We start from the raw sequence: 21,113 nt of genomic DNA on the forward strand, positions 1-21,113 counted from the left end.
CAACGACAACAGAGCGGACAGTAATATACAGTAAGTATACCCTGCCGGATGTTTTCCAATACAGGAGCTGTACAGCCTTCAATCAGACTGTCTTCAGACGTCAGACAGTGGATTGGAAGGGGGTAATAAATGTAGCACAATTTATGCCAATTTATTTTGGGTTTAGTTTGGTGTACAAAACACCACTTTAAGGAAATCTCCTGGTACAAAACTGCACATTTTGTAGTATATATGAGTTCTATTAGCTATGCTAGGTTATGTTTACTTCTGCATTATGGGTTTCCGATTCTGTCATGGGGACAGCAAAACAGGACCCCGGCTGGGACTGGAACAGTCCTATGATGGAACTGAATTGCACCAGATGGACCCCATTGACTATAATAGAACCTGTCTGGCTTCTATCATGCCCTAAGGCATTTTCCCAAACAAACAGGGCGGCATGCTGCACTATTTTTTCTAGTATTTTCTGCCAGATGTGTGTCAGAAGCTCCAAATAGAGCGCTCCAATGCAGATGTGAATAGAGCCTTACTTAACAAAGTTTTCCTACTAGGATCATTGATATGATATCAGTAGAGTTTGTCATCATTGTCTGTATGATGGTTGTCTGACTGCTGGGACCACCAGATTAGGACCTGTATTTGCCATGGCAATAGATACCCATCCAAGTGAACAGTAATGTACTGCAGTAACTCCATAGCATTGGTTCGGAAGTAGTGCTGTTCCATTACACTTGACCTACCACTGCGGCTTCTTCTTTCTTGGAACCGTTTGGATCCTACTGGTCATACCCCTACCAATTGGTCTCTAGAAGTCCATTGTTTTTTCTATTGATGAGGCATGAGTTAATATGATAGTATAACATGAAGCTTTATGTCCAATAGGTGGTTATATTTGCTGATTGCTTCTATGAATTTTTAATAAAGAGTATATTAAGGCGGTTATCCAGGACTCATGAAAAAATTCTACCACCATGGAATGGAGTGAAATACAGAAAAATTCATACTCACCTCCTCCAGTGGCTCCCCATTCAGCGCTAGAGCGACGGTCGCCCAAACGCCGAATCCAGAAAAAGCTGGCTGTAGTCACATGACATTCATTATGCATGTAACCGCTCAATATAGGCTCCAGCGCTGGATGGAGAGCACTGAAGGAGGTGAGCATGACTTTTTTTTCTTTTTTAAAACCATTCCTGAGTGGTAGAATTTTCGGGAGTCCTACAAAACCCCTTTAATATGTTGACACTCTTGTATTATTTTAATGTATTGATCCTGTCATGAATGTGGGGTGACCCTTGCTTTCCCTAGTTGGTAACAGGAAATGTAGCAAAGGTTAAGTAAATGTATAAATCATGGATGCACAGGGATAATAGGATGTAACCACACCCCAGATAGTAATTACAAGACAGACTTATCCTAATAAATATGTAGGACAGGATCAGGAACCACTAACTCAACCAGAAATCACTACAGGTAGAGGATCTTTAGACAGGAATCAGATTGGAGTCAGACAGGAGACAACCAGGTGTCAGACAGGAGTCAGACTGAAGACAGAACTTCAATAGTGAGATCAGACAGCAAGTCAGACAGGAGTATAACAGGCACCTTATGTGAGGAGGAGCCAGGAATATATACAGATTAATGGTGTTTAGCTGACTGGTCTGTCCCACCTACCAGCCAACCAATCCGCTTATAAACAGAATGACAGTGAGCATGCATCAGCACGAGTTCATAAAGGGCCAGGGCTGATGGCATAGCGTTACAATGGACCCAACGCTGTGACAGGGCCAGAGTACAGATTTGCCCTGGGGCCTGGGAGATGCCAGCTATGACTCTGAGAGATCTTTATGTTCATCTCACATTTCACAAGTGGGTGGAAAAGGAAAACCCTTTTGGAAGAATGGACATTTGCTTAGAACCTAAGGTTTTCCTATGAAGTCTTCAAATGCCAACGTGTGAAAGACAGGAAGCTCAGCATCCGTTCATTATTATATGCTGAGTGCTTCCACTAAGGTAATGATCTTGTTTGGTCTCTAGAAATCCATTGTTTTCTCTATTTATGAGGCATGAGTTAATATGTACAGTCATCATAATAGGTTTTACATCTTCGTTATTATGAATGCCAACTGCACTGACTTCCTGCAGGTCAACAGAGAATTATTAAACATACTGCAAATAATGCAGGTTTTTTGGTGGCATGTTTTTTAACTTGTACATTGTTTGAGTCAGTGGCGATTTCTTGTGCCCACAGCAGGCTGAAGATTGGGTGTTTTATCTGGCATTTTCCATAGGCTCCTCTATAGTATCCTGTAACATCTAGAAGTACTTCTCACCCTAAGTGATCCATCAATTAAAAAAAGGTCCTGGATGTCAGACACAATTTACCAATTTTGCCATTCCTTAATTCCTAAACAAGTAAAGATAGGCCAAAACTGACACTTCCAATGTATTTCTGAGTAAAGTCTAGCCTAGTTTGATATACCACATGACTCCCTTGCCATTTGAAAAACCTGATCTGAATTCAATATGGTTGAGTTCAAAATGGCCGTTGAAAAAGTCTCCACCAAAAAATACAGCCTCCCTCCCAATTGATAGTTCCACGCATTGAAAAATCAATTTTCTCACGATTACACCAGTTAAATGGGTGTGGCCAGGCTTTTGTCTCACCATGTATATAAGAACCCCCTTCTAGCTCCATTTGCTATTACAGTACCATGGCCACATTGGCAAAACCAATTCCAGTTGGCCGTAACTCAAAATGAACCTGTATTCTCTTTGTACTTAAACCTAGTGATATCAGTAATGTGTTCCTAATTGTAGTGAGCCCTAAAGATGCTACCTTCTAAATATTCCATGCACACTGCAGTACCTATGCAGTAATATAAGTCACATACAGTAGAAATGGCACCAATTCCGGGAAGACAAGGGGAATGGTAATACCCAGTTGTCAATTAAAACTAGGACTTAACGGTGACTTGTGGTCTGACGAATAGAGCTACTTTCACACCTATGTTAGGGTCAGTTCATGGTTTCCGTCTCTCTTTTTCCCCATTGATTTCAATGGGGTTTCAAACAAACCGAAAGCAAATGGAAAGGGTTTTGTTTGCTTCCATTTAGTTAGGTTTCCATCTCTTGGATGGAAAACTAGCGCAGACTGCAGAAGTTATGTTTCCGTCTAAATAAAACAGAAACCTGATGGAATATAAGACTTTCCAATTTTTTTTGAAGCTCCATTGAATCAACTGGGAAAAAAATGAGCATTTTTATTTCAGTTTCTCTCCTCCAAAAATGGAGCAGAGAGTCAGAAACCGTGAACTGACCCTAACGCCGGTGTGAGAGCAGCCTCAGATCGCAACATCCTGCCGCTACACTGCGGTTAAAAATATTGAATAAGGCAACTTTATGGCTATGGCTACATGGCGACCACACTGGTCATTCCGTGTATCCGTCAACACTGGAACCTAATAGAGGTGGATGAGGTCAGCTTGGGGCTAATAAGCCAACGAAACCCAAGAATCACAATAAATCCGACCCTGAAGATATAGAACTATTGATGATATAATTAGTCCCTTCTAAACCCATACATTTCTAAATCAGTAAATCTACGTATTGTATGAGATTATTGCATACATAAATAATCATCCTTCAAGGAATATAGATGAGTACTCTTGAAAACATTCACTAACCTTGCCCCATGAATCATAGATCAGGGAGTTATGAACACAGAATGTTTCTTTTGGCCGACTGGTGATCCCCGGTGATCCCCAAAGCAAAGAAAATGTGTAAGTTGATTCAAACTTCTACTGGACTTTAATTTTTAGCTGAGGTACGGTTAAGGGCGAGCACCCACTGGTGTTTGCGTTTTCCGCGGGAAAAAAACGCAGTGTTTTCGCGGCGTTTTCCGCGATTTTTCCGCGCGTTTTTCGCGGCGTTTTCGCGGCTTTTCCATTAATTTCCATTGACTTTCATGGGTGCATTAGGAGAAAAATAAGGACACATATGCAACTGACAGTTCCTATGTTAAAAACGCAAACGCAACGCAAAAAAAACGCCAGTGGACAGGAACACATGTTATCTCTATGCCTGTGCAGGAAAAACGCAAAACGCAGGTAAAAAAACGCCAGTGGGTGCTCGCCCTTAGGCTGCATTCACACTGCGCTGGCAATGCATGTTTGGCGTATGTGAAAATCTCTCATAGGCCCCCATTCACCTGACAGAGCCAAAAGTGGGTCCTTTCAGCTTCCATCAGGCTGGTACACATGATTTACTTTTTTAACGGTATAGAAAAGCGTAGTTGACTGCGTTTTTTCTACGCAGAAGCATCATGTAAAAAAAAAAAACTATGTATAGCACAGTATATGTTTTGGTTTTTTTTTGCATGCAGCGCTTTTCTTCCAGCAAAATGAACAGACCCCGTTATAGTCAATGGGGTCCGTTCGGCGCAGTTCGGTTCCATCATAAGACGCACCCGTTTGGCCAGTGGATTTCTCTTTCCTGCACTCAGAATGGAGCAGGAAAATGGAATGCCCGCAGCAGATGTGAAAACAGCCTAAGAGAGACCAGCTCTGCCAGCTGTCCTGACATGCCTACCTTGGTAAATAATTATATTCCTCATGATTAGAGATGAGCGAGTATACTCGCTAAGGCACATTACTCAAGCGAGTAGTGCCTTAGCCGAGTATCTCCCCGCTCGTCTCTAAAGATTCGGGGGCCGGCACCAGTGACAGGTGATCTCCCCTCCATTCCTCTCCGCTCTCCCCCACCGCTCCCCACGCGTCGCAGGCCCCCGAATCTTTAGAGACATGCGGGGAGATACTCGGCTAAGGCACTACTCACTCGAGTAAAGTGCCTTAGTGAGTATACTCGCTCATCTGTACTCATGATATAACAATTCTGGAGCTTTTTTTCTGAGAACTCTGGATTACATGATTTCTTCTAGAATGTTTTAAATAAATTGTCAATTGGGCGTTGCCAGTTGGCGGGGGGGGGGGGTCTACATGCTGTCTGACATTGTCAGACTGTGTGAGGACACACTTCTTTGACAAGGGATATGGCAACACCCAGTTGTCAATTTATTCCTGCATTTCTAGTAGGAACTGCATAACTGAGAATTATAAGAAAAAAAATGCTCCAAACTTAATATTTCATAGCGAATACAAGTATAAAATAATAAATAATAATCTTTATTTGTATAGCGCCAACTTATTCCGCAGCGCTTTGTATCTACTATAACACACGTCAGGAGAGCTGAGAGATCCTCTCTAAATGAAGGCATCTCCGACATGCCAAAATATCACTCAACTAATAGGTATAACTGCGTCCACTAAACAAAGTTCCATAGTACTATTAACCCTTTGCAGTCCAGTTTGTATCCTGGTTTTCCTAGGGGGCTTACACTTTTTCTGCCGTTATACAACAGCGCTATATGCTGGCTAAAGCCAGTACTGCATGAGATGACACGTTGGATAGGCTCCGACAGCAGAGAGGCTGGCAATATACAGTAAGAGAACCCCGACGGACGTCTTCCAACATCGGAGCTGTACAGCCTTAAATCATAATGTCTTCACAGGTCAGACAGTGGATTGGAAAGGGTTAAGAGAGGGATTAAAGGACCACCAGGGACAGTCAGCATATGTGATGGCTGCACTCACTTCAGTAATCCCTCTTTGTCAGTTAGCGGCATTGGGATAACTAATACAACACACTTCTGGAATCTTCTGCTTCTTTCTAGTCCAGATTTGGGGGGCACCGGTTGTACTCTCTAAATGTTACTGACCGCAAGCTGGTCTCACAAATAACACAATAAGTTGCACGCTCTCTTCCTTTTCCCAATCAGCATTTTTCTGATCCCTTTAACTGGGTGCTATCGCAGGAAATTCTAAGCTTGCCTTCTAAAGGGCCTTTTACATAAGCCAGTTATCGGCACCGATGAATGTGCCGCCATTCATTCAATGGATGAGCAAACGCTTGTTCATTGGCTGATTACAACTTCTATGCAGTAAAAAAATAGTCATTGCTATCGGCAAGACATTCCCCCAACAAACATGAGACTCTATGTAGACGAACAATCATATAATCGATCGCTCGACCCTTAATAGAGTCTGAATAAGCCTATGTGAAGGCCAGTCAGAGGAGCGGTGATCTTGTTGATGGCGCTAGTCACCGGGACTGCATTGCTCCATTTAAAAAGACCTTTAGCCCACAGATCTCACTGTAGGGAGAGTATCCACTAAATGCTTATTACTTTAGGTGGTTTATCTTGATCAGCCCTTTCAGTGTGTGCAATTGCATCTAAAAGTGTTGCCCAGCTCTTAAAGATTGATGACTTATGCTCAGAATCAATAGCTAATAGACTGGGGTCTGCTGCCTGAGACCCAGGCTGATCAACTCTTCTGTGGCCCACTGTTTCAGAGTACGGGACAGGAAGCAGACAGCTCTGTACATTGTGCAGTGGCCCTGCATGCTACTGCAGGCACTGCTCCTACTGAAATGAAAGGAAGCCCCACAGATCAGCTATCCTTGAGGACAAGTCATAAATCTTTAGAAGCTGAACAACCCCTTTAATGTACAGAATTGGCGTTATTGTGTTGTATTAAGTACATTTGACAGAAGAGTACATTTCACGTACTGGTGGGATACATATGTTACACAGTAAAGGTTCTGGTACACAGTTCCTTGCTCAACAATGGTGTACTGAAAGCAACAGAGTGCGGGATGAAACCCCGATAGTAAGGCAACAGTCTACAGGGCAAGTTAGTAACATAGTATGCTAGGCTGAAGGGAGACAATGTCCATCCAGTTCAGCCTGCCCCCCCCCCCCTTGTTGATCCAGAGGAAGGCAAAAAAAAAAAAAAACAATGAGGAAGAAGCCAATTTAGCCCATGTGGGGGAAACAATTCCTTCCCGACTCCATAATGGCAGTCAGAATAATCTCTGGTTCAACATTTGTAAATTCCTTCCTGACTCCAAGACCCGGATCAACAACCCCGCTGTTTATTTAATGTCTATATCCTGTAATATCATAGCATTCTAGAAAGGCATCTCGTCCCCTCTTAAATGTCTCTATTGATATTGCCATATTAGTTAAATGTGCCTTACTTTTTAGGCAAAGGAAACAGCCTCCTATTGGCCGCAGCGGTCACCCAATTTCCTGTGACATCATCTGTCACTACAAATCCCTGGACCGCTATAGGCTGCAGCGCTGGATTCCGCAGAGGGATAAGTATATCTCTGTTTATTATTACTCCAGGGGGGCCTATTAAAAAAGTAACCGGACAACTCCTTTAACTTGGGAGGCAGACTCACTGCTCCTCGAGTCTCACAAATTCCCCATTATGTAATTAGAATAATAATTTTCTCGTGATTTAGTATAAGCTCAGGAAAAGGATCGTTAACATGATACATCTTCTAATAAGCTGGAACGGCACTCGGTAAAACTACCTTCAGCAAGCCAAACTTTGGAAGCAGCTTTCATTTCAGTTGGATTAAAGAGGGGATTTACGTGTTTATAGTTTATGATAAGAATTTCCTGTCTAAGGCGAATCTGAAGTGTGACATCTGCCGCCTTTGTTTGTGGCTTCTCCGTTGATTATCCTTCAAGTGTAGAATATGACAGGAATTTTAATTTAGTTGATATAAATAAAATTGAAGCATGTGAAAATGGAGAAAAGCGCACCCCGCAGACAATTATGTAAATGACACTGGATACGGTTTACTCAAGTATCTCAATAGTTCTAGTGTGGATTAACCATAGGGCTGTGTCGTCCTTATCAGCGAAATATATGACCTTTCCCAACTTAGATACTAAAGTGACCGATTGAACTTGTCTTCCAAAATTAAAGGGGTTATCCAGGATTTTTTTTAAAAAAGGACTTACTTTTTTCTAAAAACAGCACCCCTCTTGTCTATGGGCTATGTCTGGAATTACAGTCAGCCTCTGAAATGCAATACTAGATAGCCCATGGATAGGTTTGGGCTGTTTTTGCAAAAAAAAAAGTTGCATTGTAGCTCAGCCTGTTCAGATTAGCTCCTTTATATTTGCACAAGCTCAGCACAAGTTCAACAGGAAGTCAACACATGTTAAAACGATGCCAACAAAGGTAGATTAACTGCAAGCAACTAAATGGGACTGAGCTGCTGTAACAGGCACAGATACTAGAAAATTTATATATATTTCATGTAATTGCTGCAGCTGGAAACTGGCCTCAGAGGCCAGGAGTGGGTGGAGCAGCACAGCAGATAAGTATAACTTTCCTTTTTTTTTACACAAATGGCACAACTACTGAGTGGAGAAGGAGAGGGTACTATGTGTGGGACTGGTACTGAGAGGGAGGCTGGGACCTATATGAATCATTATTACTGGAGGTGGCCCTTTGAAGGGGATTATCAGTGAGTGATACCCTACATAGAGCATTATTACTGAGCAGTGGCCTATATGGAGCATTATTACTGAATGGAGGCCTTATAGGGCATTATTACTTAGTGGGAACCTATATAGAGCATTATTGGAGTGGGGGCCTGTAAGGTGCATTATTATTGAGTGGATCCTATATGGGGCATAGTTACTGAGCATTACCGAATGGAGGCCTATATGTGGCATTATTACTCAGTGGGAACCTATACAGAGCATTATTACTGAGTTGGGGCCTGTAAGGGGCATTATTACTGAGTAAGGGCCTATATGGTGCATTTTTACAGAGTGGAGCTTGTGAGGGGGATTATAACTCAGTGGTAACTTATGTGGAACATTACTACTGAGTGGGGGCTTATTTGGGGCATTATTACTAAGTGGGGGCATACGTGCAGCATTATTATTGACTGGGGGCACTTTTACTGTGTGTGGGACAGAAAAGGTGACAATTATTAGGCGGAGCTCATAGGGAGCACAAAAAGGGGGTTACTATTTCTGTGTGATATGACTACTCTGTAGGGCACTAGATATGAAGATATTATGTGGAAGCTTGGAAAACAAAGCTAGGTCCCTGGAAAATTGAGGCGCTAAGAGATGTCTGTGTGTCACATTCTATGAAGACAAGTTATGACTGAGAGAAGTCATCACGACAGTCTGGGCCAGATGAAGAAAAAGGGGGAGTGAATGACTCTAGTCAGAGGAGATGTCACCTGTGATCACTGGAGATAATATTTCTGTAGTCATTTATATGGTGTGTAAAGTGCCTGTGTAGATCTAGTATGTACTGTTATATGGTCGCTGTATGGCGAGGTGGTAATATTGGTCTTTATATAGTGTCTCTCTGTAACACTATGGTGGCATTATGAGGTAATTATACGGGCCATGATAATTACGAAAATCGTTTTTCTTTTGATGAGCTGGAGGCTGAAATGTGTGGTGAGGAGCCTGTAAAGACAATGCATAGAGGGTCACTGGTACTGTTGTATCTTGTCGACACCGGAAGTGGTGGGTGTAGACAAGTGTTAAGCTGCTTGACAGCCAGGTGACGGCCCCAGTTCCTGATTGGCTGCACTCACCGCTCCGCCGCTGTGCCTTGTGCTGGGCTGCTGTAATTTGTTCTCAGTGGCTGTGGTGAGTGACCCTGCCAGTGTGGCTTTCATTGGGTCCTCCTCTCTCCTCTCACACCTACAATCATGTTCGGGTACCGGCTTCCCGGGCCTCCCGGCTCTCATCAATCATGCCGCCGCGTTTGGCCTCCCGGGTCCTGCCAATCATCCCCCCGCTGTCTCCCTTCTTTGCTCACGGCTTCTGCACGGCCAGAAGCCGCGATGGAAGGCCGCGGCCCCGGTTACAGCTTGGCAGCGCGCAGGGGAGGGGGGGGCTGGAGGGGAGATGAGGTGACACAGGCGGCAAGGTCGTAGCAGCATGGAATGTGTATTGGCTGAGATGGAGGGTTAGGGTTAGTTTCAGTGTTAGGCTTACATTATTAGCTAATAATGCTTCCATGGTAATGCAGCTCCACTCTCATTAATGTATTACAGCTATTAATGTAAGCCTAACACTGAAACTACACCTTAACCCTCCATCCCAGCCAAAACTCATTCCATGCTGCTTGCACTAGCCAGCCAATCACCATCACTAGGTCTCCACCCATACTTGTGGTGGAGACAAGATACAATAGTACCAGGGTCACCTAGTACACTTTGTGGGGAAACTCAGAGCTGAGAGCTGTCAAATTGACATCAAGGCTTGGAGAATAACGGAGATCAGACTGTGAGCTGAACTAGGAAATCATTATGGACCTTTCACACGAGGCGCAATTATGCTGCAGGATGCAGTCAAATTTGCAGCTGCGGAATTCCACACTAAGATCTGCAGGTCTAAGTGCAGATTTTGATGCAAAATTGGAGACAGGTTTAAGCCATTTTCAATTTTGCATCAATTTTGGTGTGGAATTTACCGCAGTTTGCAGTGCATCATGTGGCTTATTCCACCTTGTGTAAAAGGTGGCTCACAGTAGTAGTCTGGTGGCAAAAGTGGGCAGCGTGCAGAACTCTGTGCGGGGTGTTAGTGGAGCAGTGTGGCTGAGAATATTGATCAGCCTGGTGAGTAGTCAGTTTTGGGCAGGCTTTTGAGGCCAGGATTTCTCAGATTGGAAGAGAGCCAAGGGGGGTTTGTTGATACTAGACTAATGCGCATGTTGAGTCAAAGAAGGGCTACTATATGTCAGACGTCAGTCTGGGGAGGACTGATGAGCAGTTTGTAGCAGGTGGTTGGCTGCCCTGAAGACTGTAGTGTGGTCTACCATGTTTCTCAGAAAATAAGACCCTGTCATATTAATTTTTGTTCCAAAAGAGGCACTAGGTCTTATTTTACTTACCCAGTAGCCTCAGTCCACTTTCCTCGTGCTGTTCTCTGGAAGTCTGGCTGTTCTTCAGTCCTAGCCGCTCTTACATCATCACTTCCTGGTTAAGGGAATCATAAATCCTACCTCTAGGAAGTGATGTCTGATTGGTTCTCAACTGCTGCATTGATTGGCTGAGCACAGTGCTCGAGAACCAATGACAGCTATCGCTTCCTGGAGATGGGATTTATGAATGCTGTCACCAGGAAGTGATGATGTACGAGCGGCTAGGACTGCGGGAACAGCGTGGTACTCTGGAGAGCTGCATGTAAGACCCGGACTGCACCTGATTTGTAATGTGTTCCGTTTTAATTTAATCTAACTAGAGCTTATTTTCGGGGTGGGGCATATATTTCAAGCCTTCCCAAAAATCCTGAAAAATCAGGGTAGGGCTTATTTTTGGTAAACGCGGTAGTTGTTCATTCCTGTAATGTGGTAGGCTGAAAGGGTGCATAGTAGAAGGGGTTAGTAGTGGAAGGGCTCCCTGCAATAAGGCTGGGAAGAGCAGTCACCACACTCTAGTTGTTGTTTAGAAAGTTCGAAAGGCTAAATTGAGAGTTAAAAATTAGAAGGGTAGTCTGGTGCGACTTTTTTTAAACACAGAAGCTGCTTAGGAAATAATAAAGCAAGGTATGCTCAACTGCTGCATACCCGTTCCATTCCGATTCCCCAGGTCTCCGTTCCCTTCCGGGTGGAGTGGTCATTTACCTGTCTAAGCGTGTGACCACTCCCACCAGTAACTGGCCACAGTGGTCAATAAAGTACATGGCAATGTCAATACTAAAGTCAGTGTCTGGCTGCAGTGGTCACTTGAATGATAAATGGCAAATTACTACAGCAGCAACTGGAGTGGTGGGACATTTAATGGCTGAGTACTGGATAGATTAATGTATTATGCCTTGCCCAGGGAAAACCTTTTTAACCCTTTCCAATCCACTCTCTGACCTCTGAAGACATTATGATTTAAGGCTGCACAGCTCTGATGTTGGAAGACGTCCGTCTGGGTTCTCTTACTGTATATTGCCAGCCTCTCTGCTGTCAGAGCCTATCCAACGTGTCACCTCATGCAGTATTGGCTTTAGCAAGTATATAGCGCCATTGTATAACGGCAGAAAAATAGGAAAACCAGGAAACAAATTGGATTGGAAAGGGTTAATCCATGACAAACTGAGAATTGGTGTGGAGTTAACACTATTTGGAGGTCTAAGTGAAGTTAACACCAACTAGAGGCCCCTGTGAAGTCAACAATGACCTGTAAGAGAGCCCATTAAATGTTGTAGATTAAAGTCTGTTCAAGTCGTGTTCTGCAATGTTCAAACTATACCACCACCTAGAGTGAACTGCTATCACTAAGCTCCTCTACTTCATATGAGACTTGTAACCATCAAGCGTGTGATGTCTCTGTACTGAGAAGCAAATAGTACATTTTCTGTTGTAATCCATTTTGGTCTTCCCCTGTTTCTTTAAAAGAGGACCACTGTAGGACCTTATTCCAAGGCACTTCTGCCACCACTTATCTCATGGGGGTATCAAAGGATCATACATGTTGAAATCCAACCTTAATTCTATTCCCTATTCAACAGTGGAAGAAAATCTGACAGTTTCCATACACATCAGATCAGTTGTTAGCACTGTATAATCTACCCAGGGACTGAATAAGTTCGGTATCTGCTGAAAACAAGAATTGTGTGAAGCAGCTGTCCAGATCGAATGGATTTCTACTGTCCTCGCCAACCGGAAATGGGTTCCAGATTGAACAGAAGCCAGGAATTTTGTGATGGAGGAGCACGTTAGCTTCTGGACACACAGTTCAAACCAGTAGATAACCTTGTAATTAAAGGGTTAGCAAAAAAAACACCTTCAAAGGGTTTACAGTAAATGGGATGATGCATTAGATGAAATCCTGCAGCCAGTGGCGTATAAGAAAGCGAGGGGGCCGCATAGCAAAACATGGGCTTTCACCATTATGGTGTCTGCTTTTGCCACTCAGTACAATAACCTTTTAAATTGACCCTTGGGCCAATTCTCTACCTCCTTGTTTGCTATCAATGCATTTCCTATTTAGAGGAGCTTCTGTATACATTCTCATACTCAGCAAAAGAGATGTTGCAGTCATATTGAGGCCTCCTCCATCCAAGGACCCCATTGCAATTGCAAGGTCTACCTCTATGGTATGTATGGGCCACCACCCCGATGCCGGGCAAGTGTCGAAAACATGATCTACCATGAGTCTCATCGGCCAACAAATGAGCTATTTGCACTATAAACAGTGGGCAGAAAATCTAATAGGATGGGTGATTCTTTCTTTAGCCTCTTGGATAAGAAAAGAAAAGAATAGGACCAATAAACAGCCAAGGATCAGATGCAAGGACAAGTCTAAAGCCATCTTCCACCCAACAGCTACAAGGGGAGATCCAGAGACGTAGATGTAGAGAATGTAGGAGTAGCGGCCAAGCATGGACCCTCACCTACGCCTATAGTGAGAGTACCCCTTTAAGTTTGAAGGTCACAGGGATCAATGCTATCAAATGTACAGATAACACAGTATACCAGCCAATCATATTATTTCTCTACTGTAATAAGTTAGTCTTCAGGTCAAATCCAGCAATTTTAGGCAAAAATCAATGACATTACAAAAAATGGCGACATCGCAAATATTTATCAGAAGCAACAGAAAGGATTCTATAGAGCAGAAGTCTTCAACCTGTGTGGACTATAAGTCCCAGCATGTCCTGACAGGGAGTTGTAGCTTTGAAACAGCTGAGCACATACAGGATGGAAACTCCTGCAGAAGAGTCATTGCAACGGTCTTGAATGACATAATGATAAAAACATTAGCATCCACTTGTCTCCAGCTTCAGCAGACTGACGTGTAGCCCTGACAGTCAGATGTGAAATCATACAGTAAGCAGCCTCTAGCAACAGGGCATAAGAGTGCAAAGAGATACCAGACTGCCCGGCCCCTGACACATCTACTAGGCATTCTCCACGCATTATAATCCGATGAGGAACATTCGCCAATAAACAAACTTTCTGCATGGGGTAAACTTTTTGGAGGAGATTCCAGATTTACTTCTATTCTCTTCCAGCAGTGTCATGATCTGCCCAGTCCTCTATTGCCTTTGCTGAATCCTATTTGTTCACACAGTTTGGGCAAATGTTCAAAAGTACCCAGATAAGAAGAGCTCCTAGAATATTGCATCATGTAATGCCATAGGGTGTATTGGGTTTTATGTATAGTCTATTGACTATACCATCCCATGTAGTTGAGGTTTAGGCAGTGCTGGCCTTAAATTAAATGGCAGAATTTTTTTTGGCACCCCCTGTCAGAAGAAAAACTCGCTATATGTATTGCACTGATAAGCAGTCTGCCTGTATTCTGCTTGCATGGAAAGCAGGAAGATAGCAGCATACCCACACAGCTCAGCACAGTGAGTAAACACAGAACCAAGCTCATAATACAAAAACAGCAACAGAACCAAGCTTAGTACATAAATACAGTACCAAGTTCATATCATAAATACAGCACCCAAACTAATCGCAGAACATAAATGCAGCACCAGCACCAAGCTCATAACAAATACAGCACCAGAACCAAACTCAGTGCCTAAATACAGCACCAGAACCAAGCTCGGTATATAACTACAGCACCAGAACCAAGCTCAGTACATAAATACAGCACCAGATGCAAGCTTAAGGCTGGCTGTCCACGGGCGTTGCAAAGTCAGATCTCCGCCAAGGGAGCTGCTGCCCGGGAGCAGGAGCTGCTGCTGAATCTCTGCCGGTCAGCCCTATCTGATAGATAGGCCAACCGCGGAGAATCAAGGCAATTCGCAACATGCTGCGAATTGCCCGCTGTGAGTGGAGAATCGCAATGCTTCTCCGCTCATGGACTGAGGCCAGCGCTTTCCATAGCAATGCTATGGAAAGCGTCAGCCGGCGTGATTCGCCGGGGGTTTACCGCCGGTGAATACACTGCCGTGGACAGGGGGCCTAATACATAAATACAGCACCACAACCAAACATACATATATAACACCACAACCAAGCTCATACTACCTATATGGCACCACAACCAAGCTCATAACATAAATGCAGCACCAGAACCAAGTTCATTATGTAGATAGGATACCAGATTCAAGCTGATAACATAAATACAGTAGCAGAACTAAGCGCATGTATTGAGCTAGTGCCAATGGGCTAACAGAGACACCTCAAGATAATCAGATGGGAGGAGACAGAGTCAGATGCAGATTGATTCATGCAGCTCCATGAAATGCAGCTGTACAGAGGAAGAAGATCATCTGGCCAGGTGGAGCTAAGGGCAGCAATCCTCCCCAGCCTACATCCGCCTGGTGCCCTTCCAAAAGCCAGTAGCCTGCACCGTGTACCACCACATGGGTTGCATGTAGCTAAGGCTGGCCATGGGTATACCAATGTATATCAGCCAAATGTAGAGAAAAGGTCACTCTTTTGGTATATATATGTGTAGTCTAGGGGCAGGTTAGACATGTAGTTCAGGAGAACGTCCCGGTGTATTAGCTAAACGTAGATTCCCAACATAGCATGAATCTAGATAGGGGAGCCAAAAACTGAGCTTGCCAACTTGACCTGCCTAAACATTACTCTGTTAATTAAGGTGCAAGTAAAACTAGGACTGCAACAGTACAATATATTGCTGTGAGCTAAATGATTGGAGCAATCGTTCTAAAATATCACTTTATGTATATAGGCGATGTAGACAAATTCTAGTATCTGAGGTTTCAAGGAGCGAGTTGCTCCAATCATAGCTAGATGTATGAAATCTCCAATGGATGTTCCAACACAGACAGGTTTCCTATCCCATGGAAATTGCTTTGCATATACCACTGAGCATTCACCTGGCTTTGGGTAAGTCTTAGCTGATCTCCATCGGCAGGATTTTCTGCCCCGTTGATTACAATGTCAAACAGGAGACAACTTTCCAGCTAGACGGTGCTGGCGAGGAATCACCTACAAGACATAATCCTTAGTCGGGAATTCAAGGGGTCCGACTCTTTTTAAAACATTTTATCACTTTGATCATAATCATGTCTGTCAGGTATATTTTGCCTGAGTTTGGTGATGTATATCAGCTAGGATTATCTGATAGAGCAGAGATAAGGTTGTAATTTGGCACAGCCCACTACAGTATGTCCATGGATTGGCCAACATTGCATTGGTCTTGTAATTGATGCCCAACGACTACTTCTATAAGCGTCGCCACTGTCTCTGTCTACTTAGTTTAGCCTCATTCTTGGGGAAAAAAGCTGCAAAGTAAAATAGAAGGCATCTGATTGACTCCAAATGTATTCTTCAGCAGGCCAACGACTCCAAACATCCAGCCAATGTCATTGACAACTATCATCCGAGTAAAGAAGAACAAGGAGTCCTGGAAGTGCTGATATGGCCCCACAGAGCTCTGATCTCTTCATCATCCAGTCTGTCAGGGATTACATGAAGGATTTGAGCAAGATTACATTCACAGAAGTTCTGTTCTCTGAGATGTCTAGAACAACCAACCTGCTGAGTTCCGTCAAAAGCTGTGTGCAAGTGAAGAATTACACCAAATATTAATTTGATTTAGGGTGCATTCATACGGGTTATTTTCACACGCGATATCTACCCGACCGTGATATGCTCAGATATCAAGCATGAAAAGTACAGACTACTTTCAATGTGTTTTTCTCTTCAACCAATGATCTGAGATTGAAAATTTGCTGCGTGTCATATCTTTGGGCGATTTTGCAGCAATGTGATGCATTTCTCTCACAAAATGCATCCCGCTTGCAGCAAAAATCACAGATTTGCAAGTGTGATATCAGTCCGAGTTGTTTTATATAAAACAACGTACTCCTAATATGGAGTACTGGGAGGGGGTAACAAAGGGTATAGAATAGGAGGTCGTCAAGGATCCGCATCATCTCCTTTGGTATGAGCATAGTGGATAACTGCAGCTGATTTCCGGTGGGGAAATTTAGGTAGTTGAGATAAAGTGACGTAGTCCTGCTTCGAGGTAGTCAATCCAGGGTTGCCATGTACCTGGGAAATTCGTTAAGGTATCTATCCTAATTGCGTGGATCCTTTCGTATAGCATAATTGTGGATATTCTATTGATCATGTGGTGCACCAAATGCCTTGAGTTGTCCTATAGAAAACCATGGGATCAATTCTGGCATCAATTTTCCTCCAGCATTTCGCTTCAACGCCAGAGGAAAAAAAAAACGGAGGGCAAGACCAATGGGAATCCAACTTCAGCTACCAAGATGCAGAAACAACATTCTTAGGCTTTATTCGCACAAGCGCATATTGGCCAAGTTTTCACGCCCGGGTGATGTATGCGACCATCTGAGACATTAGTTTCCAATGCATTTCTCACATGGGCGAATTCACGGCGTATACAACGTTGCACAAAAAATGGAACATATGCGACCGAAATACGCACCGGCAATTATACGGTGGGTAAAAAGATAGTTCTGGTTCTATCTTTTGACCAATATACGGTGGCAGCTCCCATAGACTCCTATGGGAGCTGGGGGAAAAAGGGAGGGGGAGGCAGTTTAGCAGTGTCCAATGCTACGAAAAGCTTACAGGTGCCTCTATGTAGGCAATGGAAGTCATTCTGAGGATTTATGCCGAGCGAGGGCTTTCCGGAGTGCGATGTATTTTTTGGCTAAAAACGTTACACCCGGTCGTATGAATGGACGAGAAAACGCTAATTAAGCATGGGACTTAATCGAGGAAAAGCATCCATTCATATGAATGATGATGTATAATTAAATATGAACTATAATGTATTGTAATTCAGCATAACGTAGTAACATAGCATTGAAAACATCCAGTTCAGCCTTTTACCCCCCAATGTTGATCCAGAAGAAGGCAAAAAAAAAAAAACATTGACGTAGAAGCAAATTTTCCTCATTTAAGGGAGAAAAAAAAATTCCGACTCCAAATCTGGCAATCGAAATAATCCCCGGATCCACGACCCTTCTGAAGTAGTTAGTGAATAGAACATGTAATTCACAAGACTACATTACATAACCAAAAACCTCTTCCCTTATCAATGTAGCAACTCTCACCTACAAACAACAAATGCAATGCCAACTTTTTGTGTATCCCCCAGCCAAGCACAAAAGTTTGTACCCCCTATACATTCCTTCCCATAATCGCACACCTGCCACTCATCTTAAAGCCACAAGTAGTAGCTCATACGGTTGAACAGCTGCTGGAATTAAGAAGCTCAGCCCGATACAAGCCGCTGTATGCTGATTAAACAGCCAAAAACTTTAATTCATCTGGTTTAATCAGGCAAAACCCAAGAAGAGGTCAGATGCCCCCCGAAGCCTGCTGGGCAAAAGAAGCTTCCTATGGAGGGATTGTCATATGATACAATAGTTGCCAATAGTTTTTAAAGAAGTCATGTATCTATTTGCATGTTTGCAAATAGATACATGATTTCCTTAAAAACTTCAGAAGAGCTCAGCCAGGCTACTGGGGCTTCTGCTTATTGTCAGTAATCTGGCAGAAGCAAACAGCCCAAATCATGCAATCAGTGATAAAGTGCTAGAAGTAGGACATGACATCCATCATCCTGCAGAACTTTCCCTCTTCCTGATACAACCCATTGTTGGCGAAAGTCCATAGAGAATATTTAAAGTGGAAATGCTCCTACCTTGCTGTTAGCTGTCACAGCAGTGAAGAAGAGGAGGGAGAAGAGCAGACACTGTATATATCCCCACATGGCTACTGATAGCCAGGACTAGTCATGTACTGGGCAGCGAGAGGGCGATGCTTTGGATAGATTCCTCCTCAGCTCTGATAGTCAACTGATTCTCTTTCACTGTCTCCCAGCCTCTTCAGCTGGAAAGGAGGAGCATGGAGCAACACCTCTCACCATCCCAGCCAAGAACGTTCAATGCACACATCTCCCATCACTTACGATTCTGCACCATTGTGTAGTGCTATTATTTAACCCCTTGATGACGCTGCTTTTCAAAAAAAAATTTTAGCGTTTTTGGATTTTCCACCCTACTATCAAGAAATCATAACTTTTATTAATCCATCGACGTAGCTATCTTGTCTTCTGCGTGACGAGCTGTATTTTTCAACGGTACTCTTTAATGTAGCATATAATGTATTGGGAAATGATAAAAAAAAATCTAAGGGGAGGGGGGAAAAAATTATGCAATTTTGCCATCTTTAGGGGGTCTTTGGGAAAAAAATTATTTTCTGCTGACATTTTCTGGCAGCCATAACTTTTTTATTTTTCCATCAATATAGGCCAGGCTCACATGAGCGGGTTGGATAACGCATGTGGGAGGATCGTAGCGGATTCCGGTTATCAGCTTGGCCGGTGAACCTGCGTACCTTAATTGTACTGCGGATGACCGCGGAGGCTCGCAGGCGGTCATGCGTAGTATAGGATTTTTTTGGGGTTCTCTGTATTTCCCGTGCCGTTGCTTATCGATAAAGCAGGTATCTACAGCCCGTACGCAATGTTGATTGCGTATGGGCTGCGGGTCGAACACCTCCATTGACATCAATGGAGGCCATCCGGGTGGATTCCGCAGCAAAATAGAGCATGCTGCGATTTTTCTTCCACTCATAGAATACGCACTTTGTATCCGCATGTGTGAACAAAAAATCCAAAAATGCATGTCTTTCAATGCCCGCGTTCTACCGCGGATCGTATGTGTGGATAGCAATAGCGGAATACAAATTAGCTTGTGTGAGCCTGGCCATACTTGTGTGTTGGCTCTTTTTTTGCAGGACATCCTGTAGTTTCTCTTGGTACCATTTTGGAGAACATATGACTTTTTGATTGCTTTTTATTATTTATTTATTTTTTTTTGGAGACGGGGTGACCAAAACAGAGCAATTCTAGCATTGTGTATTCCTTTTCTGACGACGTTCACCATGTCGGATAAATAATGCGTTACTTTGATAGGTCAGACTTTTACAAATGCAGCGCTACCAAATATGCTTTTAGTTTTTTTGAAATGGGAAAAGAGGGGGGGGGTGAACTTTTATCCCCTTTTTATTTTTTTCGAATAATTAATAAAAGTTTTTCTTTTACTAGTCCCCACAGGGGACTTGAACTTGCAATCTGTTGATCACTTGTGCAGTATAATGCAATACCATAGTATTTCGTTATACCGTGTTCTAACGGGCAATTGATCATGGCAGTCCAGGGGGCCTTCAAAAGATTTCCCAACAGAACATTGTCCAGAGCATCACACTGAGCCATCAACTTGCTTTCCTCCCATAGTGCATCCTGGTGCTATCATTCCCCCAGTTAAGCGACACACTAACACAGAGTCATCTAAATGATGTCAAGGAAAACATGATTCATCATAGTAGAGCCACCTTCTTCCATTGCTCCAGTTCTGATGCTCACATACCTATTGTAGTCACTTTCTGCAATAACGGGGGCCAGCATGGACACCCTGGCCAGGTCTATGACTGTGCAGCCTCACATATAGCAAGCTACGATGCCCCGTGTGTTCTGACACTTCTCTACCATAGCCAGCAATTGGTGAAGCTCTTCTGTGGGATCGAACTAGATGGATTAGCCTTTGCTTCCCCTGTGCATCAATGAACCTTAGGCACCTATGACCCCATTGCCAGTTCAACCGTTGTCCTTACTTGGACCACTTTTGGCAGGTACGAGTGCTGAGAAAACTAAACTAGTAGAACCCTGTTTTAGGTCAAACTTTGCAAAACGTTCTGGTCAGCATGTACCTGTACCAAGCTTCTAGAAACTTCTATCAGAAACAGGGTTCTACTGGTTCGGTTCGCTCAACACTAGTCCTGAACACTTGTGGTGTATAGCACTGTCTAAGAGCCATAAAAGTCCTGTATAACGATCTCAGAGTATTATACTGGGCTTTTATGACTCTTCGATAGTGTTGTACACCAGCTTTGGGGTTTTTGGTGAACTTCTGGTTTGGTTGGCTCCATCTTTGCAATCGACCAAAATGAACTTTTCAAACATTTGGTCATGACTTCTCGGATTGTGTTCCATACCTTTACACTTGCCTATTATTCCTGCTTCTAACACAATTTAAGTAACTGTTCACTTACTATCTAGTATATAGTTGGGAGTCCAACTGCTAGGACCCTTGCTGAAACATCGGAATGGGGGTCTTGAAGGTTCCTGAATAAATAAAGTACTTGCTCCACTGCTCCATTAATTTCAATGGGGCTTCCGAAGATAGCTGAGTTCAAGTTCTTGGCTGTCCCCATCGAAATGAATGGAGCAGTGGTGCGCATGACTGACCATCA

General features: G+C 43.4%; 1 protein-coding gene across 1 annotated transcript in view; it reads right to left on the reverse strand.

Annotated features, from left to right (window-relative positions):
* The window catches only part of OLFML2A (olfactomedin like 2A), a 92,135-nt gene extending 73,491 nt beyond the window's left edge, over positions 1-18,644 (reverse strand). Inside the window, exon 1 of the mRNA XM_066580794.1 lies at positions 18,502-18,644. Coding sequence (XP_066436891.1) covers positions 18,502-18,570 — 69 coding nt within the window. The 5' untranslated portion in view covers positions 18,571-18,644. The remainder of the gene's footprint in view (positions 1-18,501) is intronic.
* Between the last annotated feature and the right edge of the window lie 2,469 nt (positions 18,645-21,113).

This window comes from Eleutherodactylus coqui, chromosome 10 (assembly GCF_035609145.1).
Source record: "Eleutherodactylus coqui strain aEleCoq1 chromosome 10, aEleCoq1.hap1, whole genome shotgun sequence".
Taxonomy (NCBI): domain Eukaryota; kingdom Metazoa; phylum Chordata; class Amphibia; order Anura; family Eleutherodactylidae; genus Eleutherodactylus; species Eleutherodactylus coqui.